The following is a 25,447-nucleotide window of genomic DNA, read 5'->3' as shown; positions in this document are numbered from 1 at the left end:
CTATTTCAGGTGAGTCAGCTTTTTTCCTGTCAGCCTTCTTCATGTCCAGCTTTCGCACCTGTACATATAATGGGGAATACGAGGGTGTGGATGTTCTTGGCCTTAGTCTCTAATGACACTTCCTCACACTTGGTGATCTTTCCTAATTCTTTCATTGCTGTCCTCCCAAGTCTCAGTCTTCTCTTGGTTTCTTGGCTGCGGTCTCCATTTAAACTGATGACTAAACCAAGATAAACAAAATCTTTAATAATTTCAGTGTCTCCATTGTCCACATTAAAGTTGTGTAGTTCTTCTGTAGCAGTGATTTTGTCTTGATGTTCAAATGCAGTCCTGCTTTGGTACTTTCTTCTTTTACTTTCATCAGAAGTTATTTCAAATCATTGCTGCCGTCTGCCAGTAAGATGGTGTCATCTGCATATCTTAGATTGTTGATATTTCTACCAATTTTCACTCTGTCTTCATCTGAGTCTAGCTCACTTTTTCATATGACATGTTCTGTATACAGATTAAACAGATAGGAGATAAAATGCACCCTTGTCTGACACCTTTGCCTAGAGGAAGCCATCTGTCTCTCCATATTCTATCCTGACAGTGGCTTCTTGCCCACAATACAGGTTACCCATCAGGACAGTCAAGTGCTGAGGCGCGCCTGTTTCCTTCAGAGCAGCCCACAGCTTTTCATGATCCACGCAGTCAAAGGCTTTACTATAGTCTATAAAACAGACTAACCTCCTTCTGAAATTCTTTGGAGCACTCTAGTAGCCAATAGATAGTCTCAATTAGATCTCGTGTACCTCTCCCTTTTCGAAATCCAGTTTGGAAATTAGGCATTTCTTATTCCATGTAAGGTATGTCTTTCAGAATACTTCAGTATTACCAGTAAAACTTCTTCATTTCTATGGAGATGTCTCATCTTACTAGTAACTTCAGAATCCAAACCTCCTCCTCATTAGGTAGTTCAAAGCTAAGCCACCCTTGGTATTTTTTTTCCCTGTATTATCCTCAAACCCAAAAGGAACCTGTGGGAGTTCCCAATAAATAGCCTGAGGTGAGAACATGTCTTTCCAGCAAGGCAGGATTAAAAGCTCCTAGGTCAGGGCTAAAAGCATTCCAAACACTCTAGATGACATGAGAGCAAATTCTTGTTACTTCTGGAACATAATCTTACCAATCAGTAAGAGATTCTTCTGAAATTGTCTTTATTTCCTCTGTACGTCCTTTCTTTTGCTCCCTGAAACCTACCTTTAGTCTTAAATCCTCACTGCACTACAGTAAATGCCTACTTGCCCTGCTTACTATGACCTCCAGTTGACTACCTACCAAAAAAGTCAGAATAGGAAGCACAATTAAAAGCTCTGGACAGCATTGTCAGGATTTATGGATAATCCTTTGAGCTGCCAAGCCATACTGTAAAAACAAGACTTTCCCTTTGGCTTCACTAATGGAAGTTGATTTTAAGAGAAAGAGAGTTGATGTTAGGAAACTGAGAAGAGCTTTAAAACTATCAGGAAGCCTCTAGAAAAAGAGTATACAATTAATTTGATTTTTATACTATATTTTTGGGAAGATGGAACCATTTTGAAGAAGAATGGTGGAGAGCAAGAAATATATAATATAATGCCATTGATTATACTGGAAGAGCTTTAAAATGAGAAGAACTTTAAATATAAGAAAAGTACTTTTTAAGATCTCTCATTTAAAAAAAATTATTTATCCCAGAGATAAAGAATACCATTTGTTTTTGTCCACTGAATCTTTAGGATAGTAAATGAGCAGCTACAGCGGTCGGTTGATGAGTATCAGCACCGACTTTCCATAAAAAGAGGTGAACTTGAATCAGCCGAAACACAAATTAAAATTCTGGAGGAAAAAATAGGTAAGTGTTTTTAAATTTTGTTTTTGCTAATCCTAATTACTTTGTCTAACAAACATTTCTTTCCATTCATAGGTAAACTACACCTTAAGATGACTTCACAGGATGAAGAGGCTCATGTAATGAAAAAGACCATTGGAGTCATTGATCAGGAAAAAGATTTTCTTCAGGAGACTGTAGATGAGAAGACAGAAAAGATTGCAAACTTGCAAGAAAACCTAGCTAATAAAGTATGTGACTGTTCAATGTTATTATTCTGCTTCTGAACAGAAAAGATTATTTTATTCTCTGTTCCAAGTATGTAGTTCTTATCACCCATGTACAAGTTGCTAAGACCCAGGGCTTTATCTTCTAATATGTTTAAGTTTCATTTTATCCCAGTAATTTGAATCTTTAAACGTTCTGTTTCTAGAATGTAATTTTATCAGGTGTGATTACAGCAAACACGAGGGAACAGTTCAGGTCCTTAGAGTGAGTAGAGACATGCCAATATGTGAAGTACGATTGAGACATGGAAATATGTTGACTTGGAGGTCTCTTTTATAGCATAATTTATATAATTGGATTTGAACTATATAAATGTGATAAATTATGTAAATTCAACTAAAGACATTTCTATATGAATGATTTAGAATCTTACATACTTGTATAATTTCTATAGGAAAAAGCTATTGCTCAGATGAAGATAACAGTCTCAGAGTATGAATCATCTATGAAGTAAGTAATCAGTGAAATGGCATCTAGCTTTTTAAGAAAGTTTCAGTGAATACTGTTTCATTTGTTTAAGTAGCAATCTGGCGATAGGAAGATTTCTTTTTTCCATTTTCCTATTTTTGCCAATGGTAGCATCGTTTTCTCAGCCTACTGCATGAAAATGTTATTCTCTGACTTTCTCCCCTCCTCTATCATCCCCATCTAAACAGTTATGTCTTATTAATTATTCTCTTACATACATACTTGCTCTTTGTCTCTATTGTAATTACCTTGTATAGGCCCTAATCATAAAAACTTAGATGACTTTGGTAACCAATCTTGAATTTATTTTACATCTAAACCTATCTTGAACACTGTTACGAAATCTTACATCTTGTGTCTAGTCTGTCTACTTCAAGACAAAGGTCACTAATTATATTTATTTTATATACCTTTACATGTTATATAATAATGGGGACTTAAATATTTGCTAGTTGAATCTCTTATGTTCTGCTCCTAATGCTTGATAGTCTTCTGTTTTTACTTGACTTTTAGAATAATAAATTTATTTTATGACTTCATTTGTACATAATGATAGGTAGAGAGCTAAAATATCTGCCTTACCTAATTAATGTATCTTGATGCAGTAGTTATAATTTCTTGTATTCTTAGTGTATAATTCAGAGTACACAGTTTTGTTTTAAATAAACTACAGTTTCCCAAAAAGCTTTCTTTATTATTTCCACATCACTCATATAACAGCCAGCTAAAGGAAACATTGATGAATCGGGACCGTGAGATCAGCAGCCTCCGGCGCCAGCTTGATGCAGCTCACAAAGAACTTGATGAAGTAGGAAGATGTAAAGAAGTGTCCTTTAAGGAAAACAGAAGATTGCAAGATGATCTGGCTACAATGGCAAGAGAAAACCAGGTATGAGCACAATGCATATACTTTAATAGTTTTGTAGTATACAGTTTTACAGTATATTCGTTTGCTAAATTTTAAAGCTCTAAATATGTTTTCTAAATTTTTATATATCAACAACATAAGAAATAATTGTGTAAGGAGAATGGTGTTTATAAGGGTATTAAAAAATGTGGTTTAGAATCCTGCTATATAATATAGCGTGTCTAAGGGGTGCAACTCTGGTCTCTTCACCATTTTGGTCTTTGTTGCAAGGAATCCCAAAGCTGGGAGCATGGTATTCTCTGTGGCAGAAATCATTACCCTACTGGGTGAGAACCTCAGCGTCACTCTCAGGGAAAAATTGCTGTGTTTTACAAACCCTTGACAGATTTTAATTATTCGTACTTACTTCCAGTGACTTAGAGATATACCTGTAAGTAAATTAATGAATATTTTAGAATGGCAAATACTAATAAGCTATTGTTTGTTTGTGCTCATTTATTAAAGGATTAACCAAGGCGACCAATGATTTTCCTATTTTAAATATTTTGTTTTAAAAAAAGTTATTTTCAGTATTATTCAGTATAAAGCATATTGTTGATGTATGAATTTTTTTTTTTAAATGTCGACACCTAAGCATAGCTAGCCCCGGTCAGGACTGTTGTGGAAGATGTTTGGTTAAAAAGTCAAGATCAGTCAAGAAAAATATGTGAAAATGACCCTTAGGAAGAGTTTTCCCTTTTTCCTACTCTCTTTTATTCCCTAAATTCAAAAGGCTATATGAATATAAATAGAATTTATTAGGTGCTATGTTCATTTTAGATTTGTCTTCAATTTTCTGATTTATAGGAAATCTCATTGGAATTAGAAGCAGCAGTGCAAGAAAAAGAAGAAATGAAGAGTAGAGTTCATAATTACATAACTGAGGTGTCACGATGGGAGAGCTTAATGGCTGCCAAGGTGAAAAAACATTAGGTTGGATTTAAGACTTTTTTTTTTTTAACTTTTTCATGTTTATTCTGTCTCCTCTATTAGGTATTAACATATGAGAGTGGAGCTCTTGCCTATTGTCTTTTTTTTATTTCTCCACAGATCTTACTTAGTGTGTGTCTGCCCAGTTAGCTTATGCTTCCTAAATTAAAACAAAAATCCCAATATGTGTATATGTTTGTGACATGGGTATTCCAAAGCGTGACAATTACTAATTTAGAAACAACTTAATTATGCTTAAACCAGGAAAAAGAAAATCAAGATTTGTTAGATAGATTTCAGATGCTTCATAACCGTGCTGAAGACTGGGAAGTTAAAGCCCATCAAGCTGAGGGAGAAAGCAGCTCGGTTCGACTGGAACTCCTTTCTATTGACACGGAGAGGAGACACCTTCGAGAAAGAGTGGATCTATTGGAAAAAGAAATTCAGGAGGTAATACATTGATTTGTCTTGTGACGATGTTATTTAGTAAAACAAAACATTCAAAGATACCTTATTAAAGTGAGATTTAAGCATTGATAAAATCAAGTTCAATGTAATCTTTTGTCGTTAATTCTAATTGTTTAGGAGTCTCATTACTTTTTTTTTAATTGTGGTAAAATATACATAACATCAAATTTACGATTTTAACCATTTTTGAAAGTGTACAGTTCTACAGCAGTGAGTGCATTCACATTGTTGTGCTACTGTCACCACTATTCATCTCCAGGACTTTTTTATTTTCCCGAAACGAAACTATACCCATCAAACACCAGCTCCCCCGTCTCCCCTCGCCTAACCTCTGGCAACCACTGTTCTACTTTCTGTCTCTATGAATTAGACTACTCTATGTACCTCATATAAATGGAATCATGTAATATTTGACTTGTTGTTGACTTATTTTACTTAGCCTTAGGATCACTTAACCTCAAGATTCATCCATGTTGTGGCATGTGTCAGAATTTCATTCTTTTTAAAGGCTGAATAATATTTGTATGTACGTACCACATTTTGTTTATCCATTTATTTGTCAATGGATATTTGCTTTGTTTCCCACCTTTGGCTACTGAGAACAATGCTTCGGTGAACATGGGTGCAAAATAGCTATTCGAATCCTTGCTCTCAGTTTTTTAGGATATACCCAGAGGTGGAATTGCTGGGTCATATAGTAATTTTATGTTTAATTTTTTTGAGGAACCACCATATAGTTTTCCTTAAGGGCTGTACCATTTTACATTCCTACCAGCAATGTAAGGGTTCCAGTTTCTCCCTATCCTTACCATCACTTGTCATTTTTTTGGGTTTTTTAAATAATAGCCATCGCAATGCTAGTGAAATGGTATCTCATTTTGGTTTTGATTTACATTTTCTTAATGATTAGTGATGTTGAGCATCTTTTGTGTGTTTATTGGCCATTCGTATATTTTCTTGGAGAAAAGTCTATTCAAATCCTTTGCCCAATTTTTAATCAGGTCATTTTTTGTTGTTACTGAGTTGTGGGAATTATTTATATATTCTGGATATTGATCCCTTATTAGATGTGTAATTTGTAAATAATATCTCCCAAACTGTGGTTTTCCATTTCACTCATTTTATCCTTTGATGTGCAAAAGTTTTTAATTTTGATCAAGTCCAACTTATCTATTTTTTCTCTTGTTGTTTTTGTTTTTGGTGTCATATCCAAGAAATCAGTGCTAAATTCAACATCATGAAGCTTTTCACCTCTTTTTTTCTAAGAGTTTTATGGTTTTATTTCTTATGTTCAGGTCTTTGATCCATTTTGAGTTAATTTTTGTATGTGGTATAAGATAAGGGTCCAGCTTCATTCTTTGCATGTAGATTTAAATAAGCTTCTGTCATAAAGACAGTCTAATAAAATTTTGAGTTCAGTTTAAATATCGGGACCCTAAGTTAGATTGATATAGAAGAGTTGGCTATTAGTTTTGTTCATATAGTATTTTAGTCTTCATTTTTTAGGAGAAAGTCTTGATTATCTGTAGGAGGTAGAATTATGCCCCCCAAAAAGATACATTTAGATCCTGACCCCTGGCACTTCTGACTGTGACCTTATTTGGAAGTAGTGCCGTTATCGATACAATCAAGTTAAAATCAAGTTATACTGGATTAGGGTGGACCCTAGTCTCGTAACTGGTATCCTTATAACGTGAGGGAGGTTTGGACACCGAAGACGCAGGGGAGAACAACACATGAAGACAGAGGCAGAGATTGGAGTGATATGTCTACAAGTCAGGAAACTCCAAGAATTGCCAGCAACCACTAGAAACTAGGAGAGAGACATGGAACAGATTCTCCTTCAGAACTTTCCAAAAGAACCAGTCCTGCAGACACCTGGGTTTCAGACTTGTGGTCTTTAGGACTGTGAGGGGATAAATTCGTGCCCAGTTTGTGGTAATTTGTTATGGCAGCCTTAGGGAACTGATACAGATTTTGGTCCCAGAAAGTGGGATGCTGCTGTAATAAACCTAAAAATGTGAAGGTGGCTTTGGAATTGGATAATGGGTAAAGGCTGGAAGAATTTTGAGGTGCTTGATAGAAAAAGCCTAGATTGTCTTGACAAGATTGGTCATAGAATGATGGATTTTAAAAGTGATTCTGGTGAGGGCTCAGAAAAAAGAGAGGAGAGCTGTAGAGAAAACTTCTATCATTTATAAAATACATAAATCTTCATGAACAGAATTTTTCCAGAAATGTGAATGTTTCTTCTAGTGAGATCTCAGATGGAATTGAGGAATACATTATTGGACACTGGAGAAAAAGTGATCCTTGTTAGGAAATGACAGAGAACTTGACTGAATTATGGTCTACTCTTAGGAGGAAAGTAGAACTTATAAGTGATGAACTTGCATATTTAGCTGAGAAAATTTCCAAGCAAAGTGGCAGGTGCAGCCTGGTTTCTTCTTGCTGCATATAGTAAAATGTAAAGGAAAGAGATAAATTGAGGAAGGAACTGCTTGAGCAAAAAAGGAACCAGGCCTTGATGACTTGGAAAATTCTTAGTGTGTTCTGGAGACAAGGCCAAGAGTGTGGCTCGACAACCTCTTGGTGAGAGATTAGGTGTGTGGCTCACGGATCCAATCAGTCATCTCAGCAGAAACAACTGCCAGCTTGGACTGAAAGAGACAGAAGCAGGATAAGATGAAGGAGAGCTGTTGAACTTCTGGGATCCTACTAGCATAAAACAGGCCAGTCGAGTTACTTGGCTACGAACAGGTGTTCTCCTTCAAGACAAGGGAAGAATGACTCTGAAGATGGCTCAGAGACCAGCAAGGCTGCCAAGGGCAGCTTAAAGGCTAGCGGGGCTGCTACTGCCACCACAGGCCCAGAGGGCGTGGGGCTGCTGCCTCCTTGGTTCCAGAGGGTAGGGTCACTGCCACTGAGGGCCAGGAGGATGGGGCCACCCTAGAAGACCCAGACGCCAGAGCGTTATTCTTAGGCCTTGAGATCTAAGGGAATTTGCCATGCTTGGTTGCAGACTTGCTTTGGACTAGTAACCCCTTTATTCCTTCTGTTTCTCCCTCTCCGAATGGGACTGTCTATCCTATGCCTGTCCCACCATTGTATTTGGGAAGCAGATGACTTGTTTTCTAGTGTCACAGAGCTGTGGAGGGAGAGGAATTTTGCCCCAGGATGGACCATACCCGGAGTCTTACTTATATCTGATTAGATGATGCTTAGATGAGATTTTGGACTTAGAGTTGATGTTGGAATGTTGGGATGGAGTGGTATATTTTGCACTTGAGAAGGACATGAATTTTGGGGAGCCAGAGGGAAGGTAGAAAGATAGATATCTTTAAAAGATTTGTTGAAATCCTAACCCCCAGTACCTGTGAATGTGACCTTATTTGGAAATAGAGTGCTTGCAGGTGTCATCAAGTTAAGATGAGGTCATCCTGGACTAGGGCGAGCCATAACCCGGTGACTGGTATCCTTATAAGATTAAGAGAATTCTGGACACAGAAGACATAAGGGAGAATGCCAGGTGAAGACGGAGGCGGAGATTGGAGTGCTATGTTTACAAGGCAAGGAACGTCAAGGATTGCCAGCAGCTACTAGAAACTGGGAAAGAGACGTGGATCAAATTCTCCCTCAGAAGCTCCAGAAGAAGCCGGCTCTGCTGACATCTAAATTTTAGACTTGTAATCTTCAGAACTGTGAGGGGGTAAATTTCTGTCGTTTTGAGCCACGTAGTGATTTGTAGTAATTTCTTACATCAGTCCCAGGAAACTAATAACTACCTCTATAATTTATTTTTTTTATGTAGTATGTAAAAGAGAGACTTTTTTCTTTTTTTCTTTTTACCTTTTGACTCCCCTTCAATCATTTCTCCCACCACCTGCCCTGCCGACACACACCTCCGGGAAGCGCCAGTCTGTTCTCTGTGTCTATGAGCTTGTGTTGTTTTTTTTAAATTCCGCACATATAAGAGAGATCATATGGTATTTGTCTTTCTCTGTCTGACTTATTTCATTTAGCACAATGCCCTCAAGGTCCACCCATGTTGTCACAATTGGCAAGGCTTCATTCTTTTTTATGGCTGAATAATATTCCATTGTGTGTGTATATATACACAATTTCTTTGCACATTCATCCATCGATGGACACCTAGGTTATTTCTGTCTTGGTTATTGTAAATAATGCTTCAGTGAACATAGGAGTGCATTTATCTTTTCTGGTTCGTGTTTTTGTTTTCTTCAGATAAATACTCAGTAGTAGAATTGTTGGATCATATGGTATTTCTATTTTTAATTTTTTGAGGAACCTCCATACCGTTTTCCATAGTGGCTGCCCCAATTTACATTCCCACCAACAGTGCACAAGGGTTCCCTTTTCTCCACAGCCTCGTCAATACTTGTTATTTCTTGTCTTTTTGATAGTAGCCATTCTAACAGGTGTGAGGTGATATTTCTTTGTGATTTTGATTTGCATTTCTCGAATAATTATGATGTTGAACATCTTTTGGTATACCTGTTGCCCATCTGTATATCTTCTTTGGAAAAATGACTATTCAGATCCTCTGCCCATTTTTTAATAGGATTATTTGCTTTTTTGCTATTGAGTTGTATGAGCTCTTTATATATTTTGGAGTATAATAACTAAAGGAATGCTTTTCAATCTTCAAAAGAGTTCTCAGGAGAAACTTCTTCAGTTCTTTTTTTAATTTGTCATTGTTCATGTTCTTATGTGGTATCTGAAATTGACTTTTACATATTTATATTTAGTTTTGGGGGCTTTGATTTAATTAATTCATTAATATTTGGAAAATCCAAATATTTGCTTTTCTGAAGTTGTTGAAATTTATTAAATCTTCGCAGTACTGTGTTACAGTTTAATGTTGATTCATTTCAGTAAAACCTATTAAAATAATTTTATTTTTCATGTCTAGAATTCTTCCTACACGGTAGAAATAAAGTTTATATTAGGTTGTATTTATCATTCACAATTTAAATTGTGAAAAATTTAAAATGTGGATTATTCTAGGGAAAAAATATTTATCAGTATTTCAGACTTTGCTCATTATTTCAGTTGTTAAAATCTTATAAAGTTGTATATTACTCTTAGGTTAAAGTAAATTTAAATATGACTTCAGGTACAGTAGTCCCTGTTATCCGCAGAGGACACATTCCAAGACCGCAGTGGATGCCTGAAATTGCGGATAGTGTGGAACCCTATATATGCTATGTTTTTTCCTATACGTACATACCTATGATTAAGTTTAATTTATAAATTAGGCACAGTAAGAGATTAACAATAACTAATAATAAAATAGAATAATTATAACAATATACTGTAATCAAAGTTACTGTAGATCTTAGCAACCTCAGCGTATGATTTTTTTCTTATTAAGTAGAGACCTTCTACCTTTTCACTTGAAGCACTCATGGCTTCTCTTTGGCATATCCAAATTGCCAGCATCGCTACTCTTGTGCTTTGGGGCCTTTATTAAGTAAAATAAGGGTGACTTGAACACAAGCACTGCAATACTGCCACTGTTGATCTGATAACTGAGATGGCTGCTAAGTGACTGATGGGCAAGTAGGGTATACAGCATGGAAATGCTGGTCAAGGATGATTCTCATCCCAGGTGGGATGGAGCAGGACAACACAAGACTTTATTACACTACTCAGCATGGCCTGCAATTTGAAACTTAGGAATTGTTGATTTCTGGAATTTTCCATTTAATATTTTCAGACTGCGGTTAACCTCGGGTAACTGAAACCTCAGAAAGCAAAATTGTGGAATACTTGGGGGAGTACTGTATTTAGTTTTAACACAAACTGTGTTTTTGAAATTCAGAATTTAGCTAAAGACAATGGAGTGATAAGTTGCTGTTACTTCTAAGTATGTATGTAAGTATAGGTTTCTTTTTCTGGAAAAGGCATTATTATAGCAGAATTTCTAAAGGAAAAATTGAATGTAACTTCAAAGATGCCTCATATTTACAACACCCTAAAACAATTTCATCTTTGCATCTTCCAAATATATACATGAGGTACTTAGTTACCATGATCAATAATTATACACAGTTCATTTTGTTAAGCATTAAATAGGCCATCTTTAAAATAGTAGGCAACTTCCTGAGAATATCTTAAAATATGCAAAAGTTGGCTCCTGTTTTTAGAAAGTGAGTTGTGGCCGCTCAGATTCAAGCCTTTAAAATTATTGGGTTACTTTAACTTTTTACCTGTTTCTTTTTCTATTTTCAGCACATAAATGCACATCATGCCTATGAATCTCAGATCTCATCAATGGCAAAAGTGGTATCTAGATTAGAAGAAGAGCTGAGACATCAAGGAGAGGAGAAAGCAGCAGTATTAAATGATATGTCATCTCTTAGAGAACTTTGCATAAAGCTTGATTCTGGGAAAGATATTATGACCCAGCAATTGAATTCCAAAAACCTTGAGTTTGAGAGGGTAAGAGCTTAAAAGATATTGTCGTAGCACATTGTTTTATTGAGCCCTACTCGAATTGTTGCACTTTGCCGTTCAGTACCCAACATATTTGATCCACTTGAGAGTAGTTACTTTGACTACAGGATTTTGACTACTAGGTTCTTTGCCAAGGTTTCTCTGGCAGTCATGGTGATGAAATTAGGTGCTGTCTGTTTGGGGGTGGATGGGTATTTAGAAGACTATGAATCTTCTAATTGTAGCATAGGAGCATATCCCAATACGTTCTTTCTCTGTTTAAGGGTAAGACTTAAATGAAGGAGTGAGCAGTTCATTGCTTCTAAGTGGAATATTTTTTGTAATAAAAATCTCAGAACATTTAAGTCTTACTTAATTTTAAAAGTCTGATTAGCTGGAACTTACCATTCCCAAACCGAAGCATTGCTTCACACAACTCAGTGTATGTTTTCAAACATGGATGTTTTCGATTTTTACTCATTTAGTAGTAGCTTTATTTTCAGATACTGAGAAGCTCCACTACTGGCTTGATTATGTAGTCAGAGTACACGTATTTAATAGACCAAAAGGGCCTCCTTGCTGATAGGGTGGCCACATTTTAGGATTTTATGTTAATGACCCTCTCTTGGCAAGACAGTATGAGAGAAAACTATCTGAGGGTTGGAGTAGGTCTCATAGCCAAATAAGCCTTTACTAAAAATAGCAAAGTTTATTTTGAAAATAAGTTGTTTTCCTTATACTTAAAAAAGTGGTTCAGAATCTTTAACTGGTACCCAGAGTGAAGCACCCGATGTGTATATAGCTCTGCAGATAATTTTTCAGAGTAAGTCTAAAATTGTGCTGAAGTAATCTTACTTTGTTTTTCCTGTAGGTCGTGGTGGAATTAGAAAATGTAAAATCAGAATCAGACCTGTTAAGAAAACAATTGTCAAGTGAGAGACATACAATTAAAAACCTTGAATCATTGTTGGCTACAAATAGAGATAAAGAATTTCATTCTCATTTAACCTCCCATGAGAAGGATACAGAAATTCAGCTACTAAAAGAGAAGTTAAGCCTTTCGGAAAGCAAATTGTAAGTGTCATAAATCAACCTATGTGAGGAAGATAGCTTGTCAAAAATAATTTTTCAATATGAGTAAATTTTTGCAGATTTGTAGCATAAAACAAATGATAAAAAGAATACTGGAGGGGTGCTGGCCCAGTAGTGTAGTGGTTAAGTTCAGCACACTCTGCTTCGGTGGCCTGGGGTATGCAGGGTCAGATCCTAGGCGTGGACCTACACACCACTCATCAAGCCATGCTGTGGCAGTGTCCCACATACAAAATAGAGGAACATGGGCACAGATGTTAGCACAGGGCCACTTTTCCTCAAGCAAAAAAAGGAGGAAGATTGGCAATAGCTGTTAGCTTAGGGCCAATCTTCCTCACTGAAAACAAACAAGCAAACAAAAAATAGTGGAGGAACAGAAAAAAGAATTTTTCGGTTTTTTCGGGGTAGAGGGAGATGGGAGTGTGAAGGGTTGTATAAAACCAAAATATTTTGCCTACGTGGCTTCTGCTTTTGGAAATTCAGGGATTTGAGTTCAAGAGAGACATCTTGTTTGGAGATGTAGATTTGTATATCTTCACCGAAGAGGTCATACCCATGGAAGTGAATGAGTGAACTTTAGAAAAATGCCTAAATTTGAGGAACGAAGAGAGGAGTCAGCAAAGGAGAGAGCACTTCAGGATGGGGAGAGTTGACCCTGTCTCATGCTGTGGATTAGGAAAAAGACTTTGAAAAGGCTATGAGATTTGACCCTCATAAGTATATTGATTACCTTTTGGGAGATTGAGGATGGTGTCTTTTTAGGTTGGAGAGGTTTGGACATATTTGTTGGAAGAGGGGAGGAAACCCAGAGTAGATAGTACGAGTGCAGTAATTATCTCTTAAAAGGAGTTAGGAATACTTCTCTTTCTGAGGCAGGAGTCAGGAAAGAGGCCAGGAAGATTCTTTACGTCTTGGTGGTGCAGTTCATGTCTTGTTTCCATTTGCATCTCCAGCATTGCTGCAGTGCCTGGTGCGAACCGGAAGCTCAGTAAATGTTTGTTAAATAAATGAGATGAATGAAAGAGAAAATTTTGTGATAAAAACTCAAGAAGTTTAGAGAATTACTTTTGAAAAGTCTTGATCTTCTCTTTTTTCTTGCTTAACTATCACCTCCATTTGTATTTATTAATAACAAAAAGAGAAATCCATAGCACTTGACAAAACAGAATATTTGCTATTCATTCCTTTGATTTTTAAAATTTGTTTTTAAGAAATAGTCAAAGCCGGGAAAACACCATGCTTCGGGCTAAAGTGGCACAGTTACAAACAGATCATGATGCTCTGAAAAGGCAGATTTCAGCTGAAAGATATGAACGGTGAGAAAAAACTTTAACATTGATCAATGTTTTTATTTATTCCCTATCCTGTTCCAAAAAGGATTTAATATGGCTTACAAGTGGCAAACTTTTTTAGCATTAATAAAATTTTTTAGTAATTCTCCTAAAGAGGCAATAGGTGTTACGAAAGATAATATCCCTGCATTAAATAAAATAGCAAATATTGTGTAAATTTCCTGTAGCGTTCCTCAGGGCAAGATTAGGGCGTTACTTCAAAGGATGCAGCTAGGGAATCAAGAAGACAGTAAGGATTCTACAAGAGCCCAAAACAATATGGTCCAATAGGAAGCTCCAAATGCAAATCATCATAAAAGTGATGATGCTGATGATCATAAGGGCAGTTAACAAATATATGCCAGATACTATGTACATGTCTGATTAATCCTATTAACAATCTATTAGGCCTCTATTATGGGAAACTGAGATCACACAAATAGTAAATAGCAGAGCCAAGACTAAAATCCAAGCAGATCTGCCTAGTTTTAAAGGCTGTACACTTAACCTTTACAATAGATTTCTTACAGCTTAGTAATTTTCATCCTTACATTTTGGTTCATTTGCTTTATTATTTTGAAAAATTTAATCCCCAAGTGATACAAACAGGAATGAGACCTTCTTTAACAGTTAAAGTCAAAGTCTAATGTGCAAATCAACTGTCAAGTTACTTTTCTTCCCTTCTGCTTTCCTACTGTGTTAATACCATAGACATCAGCATTCCTGAAATTTCATTCTCAAATAGCGGTCAAATTGCTTATTGGGTCAATTTTTGAGTTCTCTTATTCTTATCCATTTGCATCAAAACTTTTGAGTGATGTGCTGTTTGGAATATACATGGAAAAAATGTCTAAAAAAGTTTCTTAACGGAGTTAATAGTGAAAAAAGGTTTGTGAAACACCCAACTAGGTAGAAATCCTGAACACTGAAGAAGTCAAGGCAGAAAAGTCTGGGCCACCTACTGAATAGCCACAAAGGAGGTGGCAACACAGCTACTGTGCTTTGTGGGGCAGACACAGACATGGAAGGAAAGCATAGCAGAGAGAGTGGGTTATTTCACTCCTGACATTTGGGAGTTTTGAGGCAGGAAGAAGGAAGAGGGCTGATTTACGTGCGACAAGAGGTGTGAAAGGAAGGGCCAGAGGAGGGAACCAACCAACTTTGAAAGTCTCTGTTCAGAGGGGCTTTGAACACTCCTATGATCCATATTCCTTTAATTGAAATCTTTTATCCATTACTTAGAATTCATAGAAAGACGTAGGACTTAAATTTAGTAGAAATACTAATTAATTAGTTGAGTAGAAATTACTTAATTAGCTAATAAGAATAACAGCACCTTATGTTTATATACCACGTTTTTGATGTAATCTCTTATTTGATCTTTACTGACAGAGAACGAGCAATCCAAGAGATGCGTCGCCATGGTCTTCCCACACCACCCCTCAGTTCTACTCTGAGGTCTCCTTTACATTCTCCTGAAGACGTGAACTGAGAATTATCAGAAAGGTAGGTACGTAACACCAAGGACAAGCAAAACTAGTCTATGGTTATAAAAATTCAGAAGGGAGTTTTCTGTGTGGGCGGAGGGGAGGTTGCCTGTAAAGGTGGTCAGCAGAACTTTCTGAAGTGATGGGCTCCCTTCTGGTCATAACCTCTGCTCTAAAAGTAACTGTCTTGATTACTAAAAGCATAAGTTCCTTTTCCGTGTTTTGGACATTTTATAAATAAAATCATACTTTTCTGGCTTCTTCTCGGCAGTATGTTTGTGAGATTCAGCCATTCTGTTGTGTGTACTTGTAGATTGTTTAGTCTTGTTGCTGCATAATGTTCCATTATGTGTTGTTGATGGACATTTTGTAACTTCCAGTTTGGGCTATTACAGATAGTTATGATGAACACTCTAGGACCTGTATGTTGGTGAAGAGCTGTGTGCATTTCTTTCGAGGATACACTTAGGAGTGACACTGTTGGGTCACTGGACATGCGTGTTCAGTGCATATCATGTCATTGGACATGCATATGTTCAAGCTTGAGTAGATATGGCAAAGCAGTTTCCAAAGTAGTTGTAAAGAGCGAGGACACTGGCTGCAGAAGGGTCAAAGGATGTACTGATTCTTTGTAGATGGGATGAGTGGGAAAGAAGCGTGTCGGGCCCGGGGTTTAAAAGGTGGATGATTGTGAAAAATGCAGGCTCGTTGACAGGAATAGTAAAGTCATTCTGTTTAAAAATTATGCATTTCTTTACCTCTTTTAATAGAAGTATATAGAAGATAAGCATTTCCTGGATGACTCAGAATCCTTATCCTGAACGTTAGTTATGCGCCGTGCTTTAACATACTGATTCCACCAGGGTTTATCGGTGTCTGTAGGGCCTAGGTTTAAGTGATTCCTGATGACTGTGCTTTTGCTTTTGCGTGTGTGTTTGATTAAAACATACGGTTTTCTCTTTGACTTTGAGGACCACTTCTCACTGCTGGCTGCCGTCACTGTGTCCTTCTAAGTTCCTGCATTAATTTGAATGCGATTAGATGGAAGTTCAGCTTCTTGTTATAAAGCCTTATAGCGGTTGTGACACAGCTGCATTTTAGATCAGGGGTTGGTAAAGAGGATCTGTGGGCCAGATCACCCCACTACCTATTTTGGTAACTTCAGCTTTATTGGAGCATAGCCACACCCGTTTGTTGACATATTGTCTATGACTGCTTTTCCACACTGGCAGAATTGAGAACTTGTGACAGGAACCCTGTGACCCACAAATCTAAAATATTTACTATCTAGCCCTTTATATCTTGTAGCCTCTGGAAAACAACTGTACACCCATGAGATAATAAGACCAAAAAAGCAAATAATTCCCTAGTTTTATGAAAATAGACTTGACCTTATAGACCCCCTAAAAGGGTCTTTGGGACACCCAGGGATCCCCAGACTATACCTTAAGAACCACTGTTATAGAACATAGTAGAATCCAGCAATCTCTAAAGCTGTGATGAGTTAGAAAACTTTTTTTAAATTACAGTAAAATATATAACATGAACTTTGCCATCTTAACGTGTGTGTGTGTGTGTGTGTGTGTGTGTATATAAGATTAGCCCTGAGCTAACATCTGTGCCCATCTTCTTCTATTTTGTATGTGGGACACCTGCCACAGCATGACTTGATAACTTGTGGGTACGTTTGCGCCTGGGATCCAAACCGGCGAACCCCAAGCTGCCGAAGCGGAGCACGCAAACTGAACTGCCACGCCACTGGGCTGGCCCCACCACCTTAACTGTTTTTTAAGTGTGCAACTCAGTGGCACTAAATTCACAATGTTGTGCAACCATCACCATTTCCAAAACCTTCTCATCGCCCCAAACACAAACTCTGTACCCATTAAGCAGTAACTCTCCAGTCCCCCTGGTAACCTCTAATCTGCTCTTCTGTCTCTCTAAATTTGCCTATTCTAGATTTTTTCATATAAGTGAAATCATGCAGTATTTGTCGTTTTATTCTGGCTTATTTCACTTAGGATAATGTTTTCAGAGTTCATCTATGTTGTAGTATGTGTCAGAGGTTCATTTCTTTTTATGCCTGAACAATATTCTTTTATATGTTTACACCACGTTTTGTTTATTCATCATCAGTTGATGGACACATGGGTTGTTTTCACCTCTTAGCTGTTGTGAATAATGCTACTATGAACATGGGTGTACAAGTATCTGTTTTAGTTCCTGTTTTTCAAATCTTTTGGGAGTACCTAGGAGTAGAAAGTTGCTGGGGTCATATGATAATTCTATGTTTAACTTTTTGAGTACCTGCCAGACTTCTTCCATATGGCTATACCATTTTACATTCCCACCAGCAATGTAGGGGTTCCAGTTTTCCACATCCTTGCCAACACTTGTTGTTTTCCATTTTTTTTATTATAGCCATCCTAGTAGATGTGAATTAGAAAACTTACACAACCATTAGCAAATTCTCAGAGTAGCCTAATGATGTTGTTAATTGGTAACCGATTTCCATTCATATTTTCTAAATATTGTCACCCAAACTAATTTTAAGGGATTTCCACATAAGTACTCAGAAATGAATATGAAATATTCATATCTGATAGTTAAAATATATAATCCAATTTTGTTTTTACTTTTTAAAATTATTGTTTCCAATACATGCTCACTGAGAAAACACAAAATACAAAAGTAAAAAGAAGGAAACAAAAATCACCTTTTTTCCCTTTTTTTATTGTGGTAAAATATGTATAACATCAAATTTATCATTTTAACCATTTTTAAGTGTACATTTCTCTGGTAGTTAGTACATTCACGTTATTGTGCAAAACTAATCTCCACCATCCATCTCTAGAACTTTTTTATCTTAGCTGATTGAAGCTCTGTACACATTAAACACTAACTCCTCACTTTCCCCTTCCCCCAGCCCCTGGCAACCACCATTGCAATTTCTGTCTACGAATTTGACTACTCTGTGTACCTTGTATAAGTGGAATCATATAATATTTGTCCTTTTGAGACTGGCTTATTTCACTTACCGTAATGTTTTCATCCATGTTGGAACGTGTGTCAGAATTTCCTTCCTTTTTGAAGCTGTATAACAATATTCCATTGGATGTATATGTCACATTTTGTTCATCCATTCATCTGTCAATGGATGCTTGGGTTGCTTCCACCTTTTGGCTATTGTGAAAATGCTGCTATGAACATGGATGTGCAAATCAAAATCACTTTGATCCTGCAACCCAAAGAAAATAGCAGTTAGCATTTTGGTGTGCTTCCTTCTTGTATTTAATTTGTAGTGAACATACACACCCATGCCTAGACATACATATGTAATTCTAATAGAGATCATACTCAAAATAATTTTTATCCTGTTTTTTTGTTTTGTCTTATTCTTTAGGATTTTTTCTCATTGTGGTTGCAAGCATTTATTCTTATCATTAAAAGCATTTTCAAAAATGCCATTTTAAAATAGTAATCTAATGATTCATCACATGGATATTCCAAGATTTATTTAATCATTCTCCTCTTCTGGGATGTATAGCTTATTTCCAAGTTTTTCTGTTATAAATGATGTTTTACATCAGTATTAGACAACATGTCTAATATCTTCTTAAGTATGTCTTCCTAGGTATAGAAAAAGATGATTGTTTTCTCTCTCTGTTTCCATTGTGGGATTTTTCGTATTTTAATGGGTGTGTTTTAATTGGGAGGGTGATTAGATAGCACGTAAGGTCAAAATATTTGGAAAAAATATTTGATTATCCATAGTGTGCTATTCTAAGACCCAGGCAACATAATTTAGAGTACTTGTGTATAATTTTATTACAGCTAGGCATCATACGATCCCTTCTTTTGAGTGGTTTTTTCAGTTAACCTGCTCTATTCTTTTCACTGTGCATCATTCCTTTAGTCCTCCTGTACTTTGAAGTACTTTGGTAGTTTGAGGGGAATATCTCTTTGAAGTATAGAACAGTACTTCTTAACTATTAAATATAACTTGATTGTGGGCAAAGGTTTTATTAGCGACTAATTTCAATTAAAACGTTACTGACTTTCCGTTTTTCGTGAACGTACTAAGTAATTTTGTTTGTCATTTTTCTCTTAACTCACCTTTTTCCTCCCCTTCTTTTTCAGAATGATGACTTTCAATGAGTTTGCTATATGGATTTCTTTAAAGGACAGAACAGTAATGAAATATTTGAAGTACTTGTTTCTGAAAATCATGAACATTGACACAGATTCTACCTCGGTCAACTTTTATTTAAATCAGTGAATATTTATGTAAAAAATTTGGTTTGAAAGAGCTGAATGTGTATATTTTCATATATATAACAGAACAAAATATGTATTAATAGTGCTAACTAATATCTGTATTTTTTATTATTCCTGACTTAAATTACTCCTCAAAGTGTGTTTATACTGTGAATTAGTATAATGTATTGTTCACATTATGCTTTAATAATCTTTTTCTTAATGAGCCGTGATATATATATGTAAATATTCTTACATACTTGTTTTCAAAGTGTTTTTAGTTTTCATGCCTGTGTTTATAACCCATATCTTTTTCACATTCACAAAGTATTATCAACTTTGATGGTATGTTGTCACACTTAACTTTTTTCTTCTGAATGTAAAATTAATTATTCACCAATTTGCTGTCTGTCATCGAGGGGAATATATTCAGGTCTATTCTTATAACAGCAGAGGTCTTGATAAAATAATAATTACCATATGTGATTTGTTATTGCCAACTAGAAGAACGGTGATGGCAAAGATACGTTTATGTGTTATATACAAAATTATATCATTTTGGCTATCACATGTAATACAAATTCTATCAAATCAAAATAAAGCTATGTTCAGATTTTTGTAAATCAATAGAACAGAAATTAGGGACACTTTTCAGTAAATAAAATTCCTCACTATATTAATCTAAAATTTCAGAGTATAAAAATAGATGGGGTAAATTTTGTTAAAATTCTAATATACATTCAATAATATCAATTTTTTTGCTTCTAAACCTGTATGTTGTAATTTATGAGTCTTCCAGAACAGTATGTAAACACTGAACTGTGGCATATTAAATAGAAAACAACTTTTTACAATTAATATACAAAGTTGTAATTTTTAAGAATTTAGATATATACGTATATTAGTAGAAGAACAGAAGTACAAAACAGAATGCCAGATACAAAAACTAATCGTGTTTGAACCATAACCATTTAAAGAAAATCCTCTTCTTAATAGATTTCATTATGATTGCAAAAGAACTTAAAAACTACATAGGAAAGTGGAAGACCAACTATTTATGATACATGTTGTTTCCTCCTGTGGTTTAATGAAGTGGAGTGTATGTGTGTGTGTGTTTGTGTGTACCTGGGGGTGGGCAGTGCTCTTTTTCTAAAACTAATATGCCTTATATGTTCAGGTTATGCCCTTTGCAATAATTCAGTGTGTGTTTGGTGTGACATGGCTTACTTTTCCACCATCTTTGTAATTTTATGTATTCCATCTGCTTTGTGTGAATTCGTGTATTATAGCAAAATACAAGAGAAATGGATCTATTTGCGATGTCATAAGGAAAATCTTTTAATAATCATGTAAATAAAATAAAAAATATTTGTCCCCACCTTTTCCCCCAAAGCAACAGCAAGAACTATTTTGATAGATGTTTTATTTTTAATGTTTTCTATAATTAAAAAATGTGTAGCTTGCCATAATTATTTTCATAACCATGATACTACAATTTTTTAAAAATTAATTTTATCTTAAAATACTGAATGTTCTGACCTTTTATAGATGTTTTTAATTTGTTTTAAATAATTTTAAGTTATAGAGCTTGACACAAATTTTCTAATAAACTTTCCAGTCAATTTATTTTCTCTTTCTTACAGATAGATTTTTCTAGTTTTAGCCATATTCTTAGTTCTCAAATTGGGTACAGTTTATTCAATTCAAACTTTATCATGGTGGGATATGGGGAAATCCTTGAACTTAGCTGTCAGGCACTTTTTTTAAACTTTCATTTGTTTCCAATTAGTTCAAAATATAGGAAATGAAGTCAAAGTTTCTATTTGAAATCCATGTACAAAATGGTTAAACAAGAGCGTGTGTGTGTGTGTGTACATTTTTCTCTTTTGTGAATGGTCTTCGTTGAGAACATCAATTATCGTTGACTATGCCACCTGCTACCTGTCCTTATTGCAACTTATCACACATCTGATATCATACCCCTCTCTCTAATTCTTAGAAGATTTTAGCATCTGGCTTACTGTCTCTCTACTGTTAGTTCTTTCATCAGTCTTTTTATGTCGGTATCGTCTTGGAACAGTGGTTATTGACCAGGTCCGTACTTTGAAGTTACCTGGACAATTTTAATGAAAAGCTGATTCGTGAACCCTACACCAGTCCAGATAAATCAGAATCTCGGAGCGCAATGTGGGTATTTTTTTAAATTGTAGATTCTCTAGATGATTCTAACGTGCAGCCAGGATTTAAAATGCTAATTTAGAAACTGCCTCACCAAACTGATTTCATGGCCCACTAGTGGGACTCAATCTATAGTTTGAAAACACTGCTCCAGATCTTGTCATTTCCTCACAAAATCTCAACTTGTAGCATCCTGTTCACCTCTCTTTCTAGGTCATTCGATTTATTATGCCTATCCTAACAATTGCTTGATTCTACCCGGATCTCCAGACCGTTGATTCTGTCACTCATCCCTTGTCTGTAAGTCCGTCACTCTCCCTCTCCTTGTTCTCTAGCATAGACATCATTCTCCTTGCGTATACCCTAAATCATCTTTTCTCTTTGAACTGAGAACTCAAATCTTGTTTATATCCAACTACTTCTCTGTATATTCTCTGTTTATTCTCCAACTACTCTGCATCTGTACTAAGTAGCTGAACGTGGCTGGAGAAACAAAACCATGCTGACTTTTCACTTGAAATGTACAGCCCTGAAGATCAACGGCCCACAGCACTGTATGACAGTCCTTACACATTTTCCTGGTCAGTTCACACTTAACCTCTCCCCAACAAGTGTCTCACAGCTTCTCCGCTCTACTCAGACCTTCTGTCCTCCCTCCTCATTCTCTGCTTGTTTCTTTTTTCACTGAGAAAATGGAAACAGTAAGACTTTTTCACCCTCCAGGTCTATTAATAACACATCTGAATCCATATAACTTCCTTCCCTCCTATCATAACATGAACTGTTCCATCTGGTTGTGACCAGTATCCCTTCCTTCCACTACTTAAAAACGCTCCTGCAATTAACCCCACATTCCTGAGTCATTTTTGCACTATTGGCTTGTTCCCACTCGCATACATACCTCCCATTTTAAAATCCTCCCAGACCCTACCTTTCCATTTTTAGCACACTTTATAGCTAGAATTCCTTGAAAAGAGTTATCTTTACTCACTTCATCCCCTTTTTACCCCCACTTTTCTTCTTGGACTTTTCCAGTCTTGCTTTTTTCTCGTTACTCCAGTCAAACCATTCTTGTCAAGGTACCAACAACCCCATGTGTTTTTTATTTCCACTATTACCTTTTTCACAGCTAATATTTCCACTAGTGCTTTTTTGTAATGTTTTGTACTTACTTGATGCTGCTCCTATGTTCCTCTGAGGAAGGAGTGGGCATAGATATAGCTTTAAAATGAATTAGTTTATCTGAAGATAAGATGGAGAACTTCTTCCAGAAAGCATCAGAAATAGAGATTGAAAGTGTAGAAGAAAAGATAAGCATTATAGAGGATATTACCAACATCGAGGTAATAATAAGCCTTAGAAAAGAGAAATATTAGAAAGGAATGCAGAAAATATTTTAAGAAATAATGGAGATAAATGTCCCCAAATCAAAGAAGGATATAGTCTGAGGTCTTTATTAAAAGGGCTCAGAGAAAGCCAAGTAGGAGAGAAGGAAAAACCCACATTTAGACACAATATCAAAGAAAGGAGAGAAATTTATATAAAAACTTCCAGAGAGAAAATGGGTCACCTAAAAAGAAACAAGGATCAGTTCTGCATCTATTATGGACTGAATGTGTCCCCCTAAAATTCCTGTGTGGAAATTCTGCTCCCCAATGTGATGATGTTAGGAGATGGGGCTGTGGGTAGTAATTAGGTCATGAGGGTGGAGCCCTCATTATTGGGATTAAAAGAACTTGTAAAATGAACCTTGCCCTTGTAAAAGGAACCCTAGAGAGCTCTCTTGCCCTCTCTGCTTTGTGAAGATACAGCAAGAAGTCAGCAGTCTGCAACCCAGAAGAGGGCTCTCACAAGAACCCAGCCATGTTGGCACCCTCATCTTGGACTTTCAGCCTTTGGAACTGAGAAATGAATATATATTGTTTATAAGCTACCCAATCAATGGTAAATTGTTACTGCAGCCCAAATGGACTGAGAACATCAAACTTCTCCATAGCTACACTGGAAACCAGCAGTGTAGTATTTTTGGAGTACTGAAAGAAAAGAATTTTGAACCTATTAACTTTATAACTAGCTATGCTATCATTCAAATCTGAACGTATAATAAAAATGTTCTTAGGCATGCAAAGTCTCGGAAGTTTTATCAGGTGAAGATCCACACTGAAAACACTTTTGGAGGAAGAGAAGTAAGCATAGAAAATACTGCAAGAGATATGTGAATTAAAGATAATCAAGTAGCTTGGCAAAGTCTGTTGTACTAATAAAAAGAGGGGGAGGGAGAAAAAGAAAAGGAGAAAGTATATCCGTAATAATTCAGGACAAAAATTCTAGAATCTGGATAATACCAATGCACTGGGTGGTGGGGAAAAGGAGAAAAAGAGCACATAGGAACGTGAGAAGAGGTGAAATACTTGTCTTGTTGGGAGAGGATACAAATATTGATGTTTCAGGGAGAAATAACACAAATATGTCTTAAGAGCAACTATCATAATGATGTAACAGTAAACACTTACGTAGGACTTTATTCTTACCAAGCACTATTCTAAGAGTTTTAACATATGTTACCTTATTTAATTCCCACAACAACCATATTCTCCTTTGTTCTCATTTTACAGATGAGGGCACAGGCAAGAATTGCCCATGGACACATAACTAGTAATGGTGAAGTCACTTTTAGACAATTTTTAAAGAGATTTAACATTTAAATGAGCGTAACAAAACTTTTTCTGCAATAGAAAGCAAGAAAAGAGGAAAAAAAGAAAGTTGAAGTTCAGTAGGTGGAAAATATGAAATGAGATGGCAGAAATAAATCCTTATGTTAGAGTAACCATGATAAATATAAATGGATAAAATTCATCAATTAAAAGACAAAGTCAAATTGGATTTAAAAAATACGTCAGCTACAAGAGAAATATATTTAAAAATAAAAAGGCATAGAAAGTTTGAAAACAAAGGATGGAAAAAGATTTACCAGGCAAATGGGAACCAAGAGAAAGCTAGAGTACTTATCATCTGACAAGATAGAATTTTAGGGGGGGAAAAAGGTGTTATATACTGGTCAAGAAGAACAGAACAAGCGGATATAGTCATCATAAATATACAGCCAAATATATATATATATATATATATATAAAACTCCACACCCAACAAACTGAGTACGCATTTTTTTAAGCCCATTTTTAACTTTTAAAAAATAGACCACATATTAACCCTTAAAGGAAGCGTCAAATTCAAAAGGATTAAATCATGTAAATCGTTTCTCTGACCATAATGCATAAAATTAGAAAATAATGAAAGGATAGAAGAAACTTCAATGTGTTTGGAAACTTAAAAATTTGCTTCTAAATTACTCTTTGCTAAAGATGAAAATCATAGAGAAAATGAAATAATTTAGACCGGTAGTTAATGATAATAGAACCACTAGAATCAAAATTGTGGGACATGTAGGAATAATTAGAGGAAAACCTATAACTTTAAATATGTTAATTGGGAAATAAAAACTTAACAAACGAGCAAGCATTTAACTCAAGGGATTGGAAAAAAGTAACAGCAACCTCTGCTCCCCCTTAAAAAATAATGGAAATAATAAAGGACAGAAAACAATGAGTTAGAGAACAATAACATCAACTGAAAAAATTGAGATTAAAAACCCGAGTTGGATCTATAAAAGGACTTATTATTAAGCTTTACTTGAAATGACTTATCAAGAAAATATACATAAAATTCAAAA

General features: G+C 35.8%; 1 protein-coding gene across 4 annotated transcripts in view; it reads left to right on the top strand.

The window, feature by feature from the left end:
* Nucleotides 1-23,845, top strand: part of CEP135 (centrosomal protein 135) — a 72,671-nt gene extending 48,826 nt beyond the window's left edge. For 3 of the 4 annotated variants that reach the window (XM_023638070.2, XM_070263796.1, XM_070263794.1), the window contains exons 16-26: nucleotides 1,761-1,876; nucleotides 1,949-2,103; nucleotides 2,535-2,590; nucleotides 3,329-3,497; nucleotides 4,323-4,433; nucleotides 4,710-4,895; nucleotides 11,169-11,378; nucleotides 12,244-12,446; nucleotides 13,676-13,780; nucleotides 15,188-15,301; nucleotides 19,423-23,845. In XM_023638070.2, coding sequence (XP_023493838.1) covers nucleotides 1,761-1,876; nucleotides 1,949-2,103; nucleotides 2,535-2,590; nucleotides 3,329-3,497; nucleotides 4,323-4,433; nucleotides 4,710-4,895; nucleotides 11,169-11,378; nucleotides 12,244-12,446; nucleotides 13,676-13,780; nucleotides 15,188-15,287 — 1,411 coding nt within the window. In that variant the 3' untranslated portion in view covers nucleotides 15,288-15,301; nucleotides 19,423-23,845. Of the gene's footprint in view, nucleotides 1-1,760; nucleotides 1,877-1,948; nucleotides 2,104-2,534; nucleotides 2,591-3,328; nucleotides 3,498-4,322; nucleotides 4,434-4,709; nucleotides 4,896-11,168; nucleotides 11,379-12,243; nucleotides 12,447-13,675; nucleotides 13,781-15,187; nucleotides 15,306-19,422 lie in introns of all 4 variants that reach the window. The other variant, XM_070263795.1, reaches the window with a different exon arrangement.
* The last annotated feature ends 1,602 nt before the right edge of the window (nucleotides 23,846-25,447 follow it).

The sequence above is a fragment of the Equus caballus genome, chromosome 3 (assembly GCF_041296265.1).
Source record: "Equus caballus isolate H_3958 breed thoroughbred chromosome 3, TB-T2T, whole genome shotgun sequence".
NCBI classification, from domain to species: Eukaryota; Metazoa; Chordata; class Mammalia; order Perissodactyla; family Equidae; genus Equus; species Equus caballus.
The sequence above is the reverse complement of the archived record's forward strand: the minus strand, read 5'-3'. Positions and strand labels throughout refer to the sequence as shown.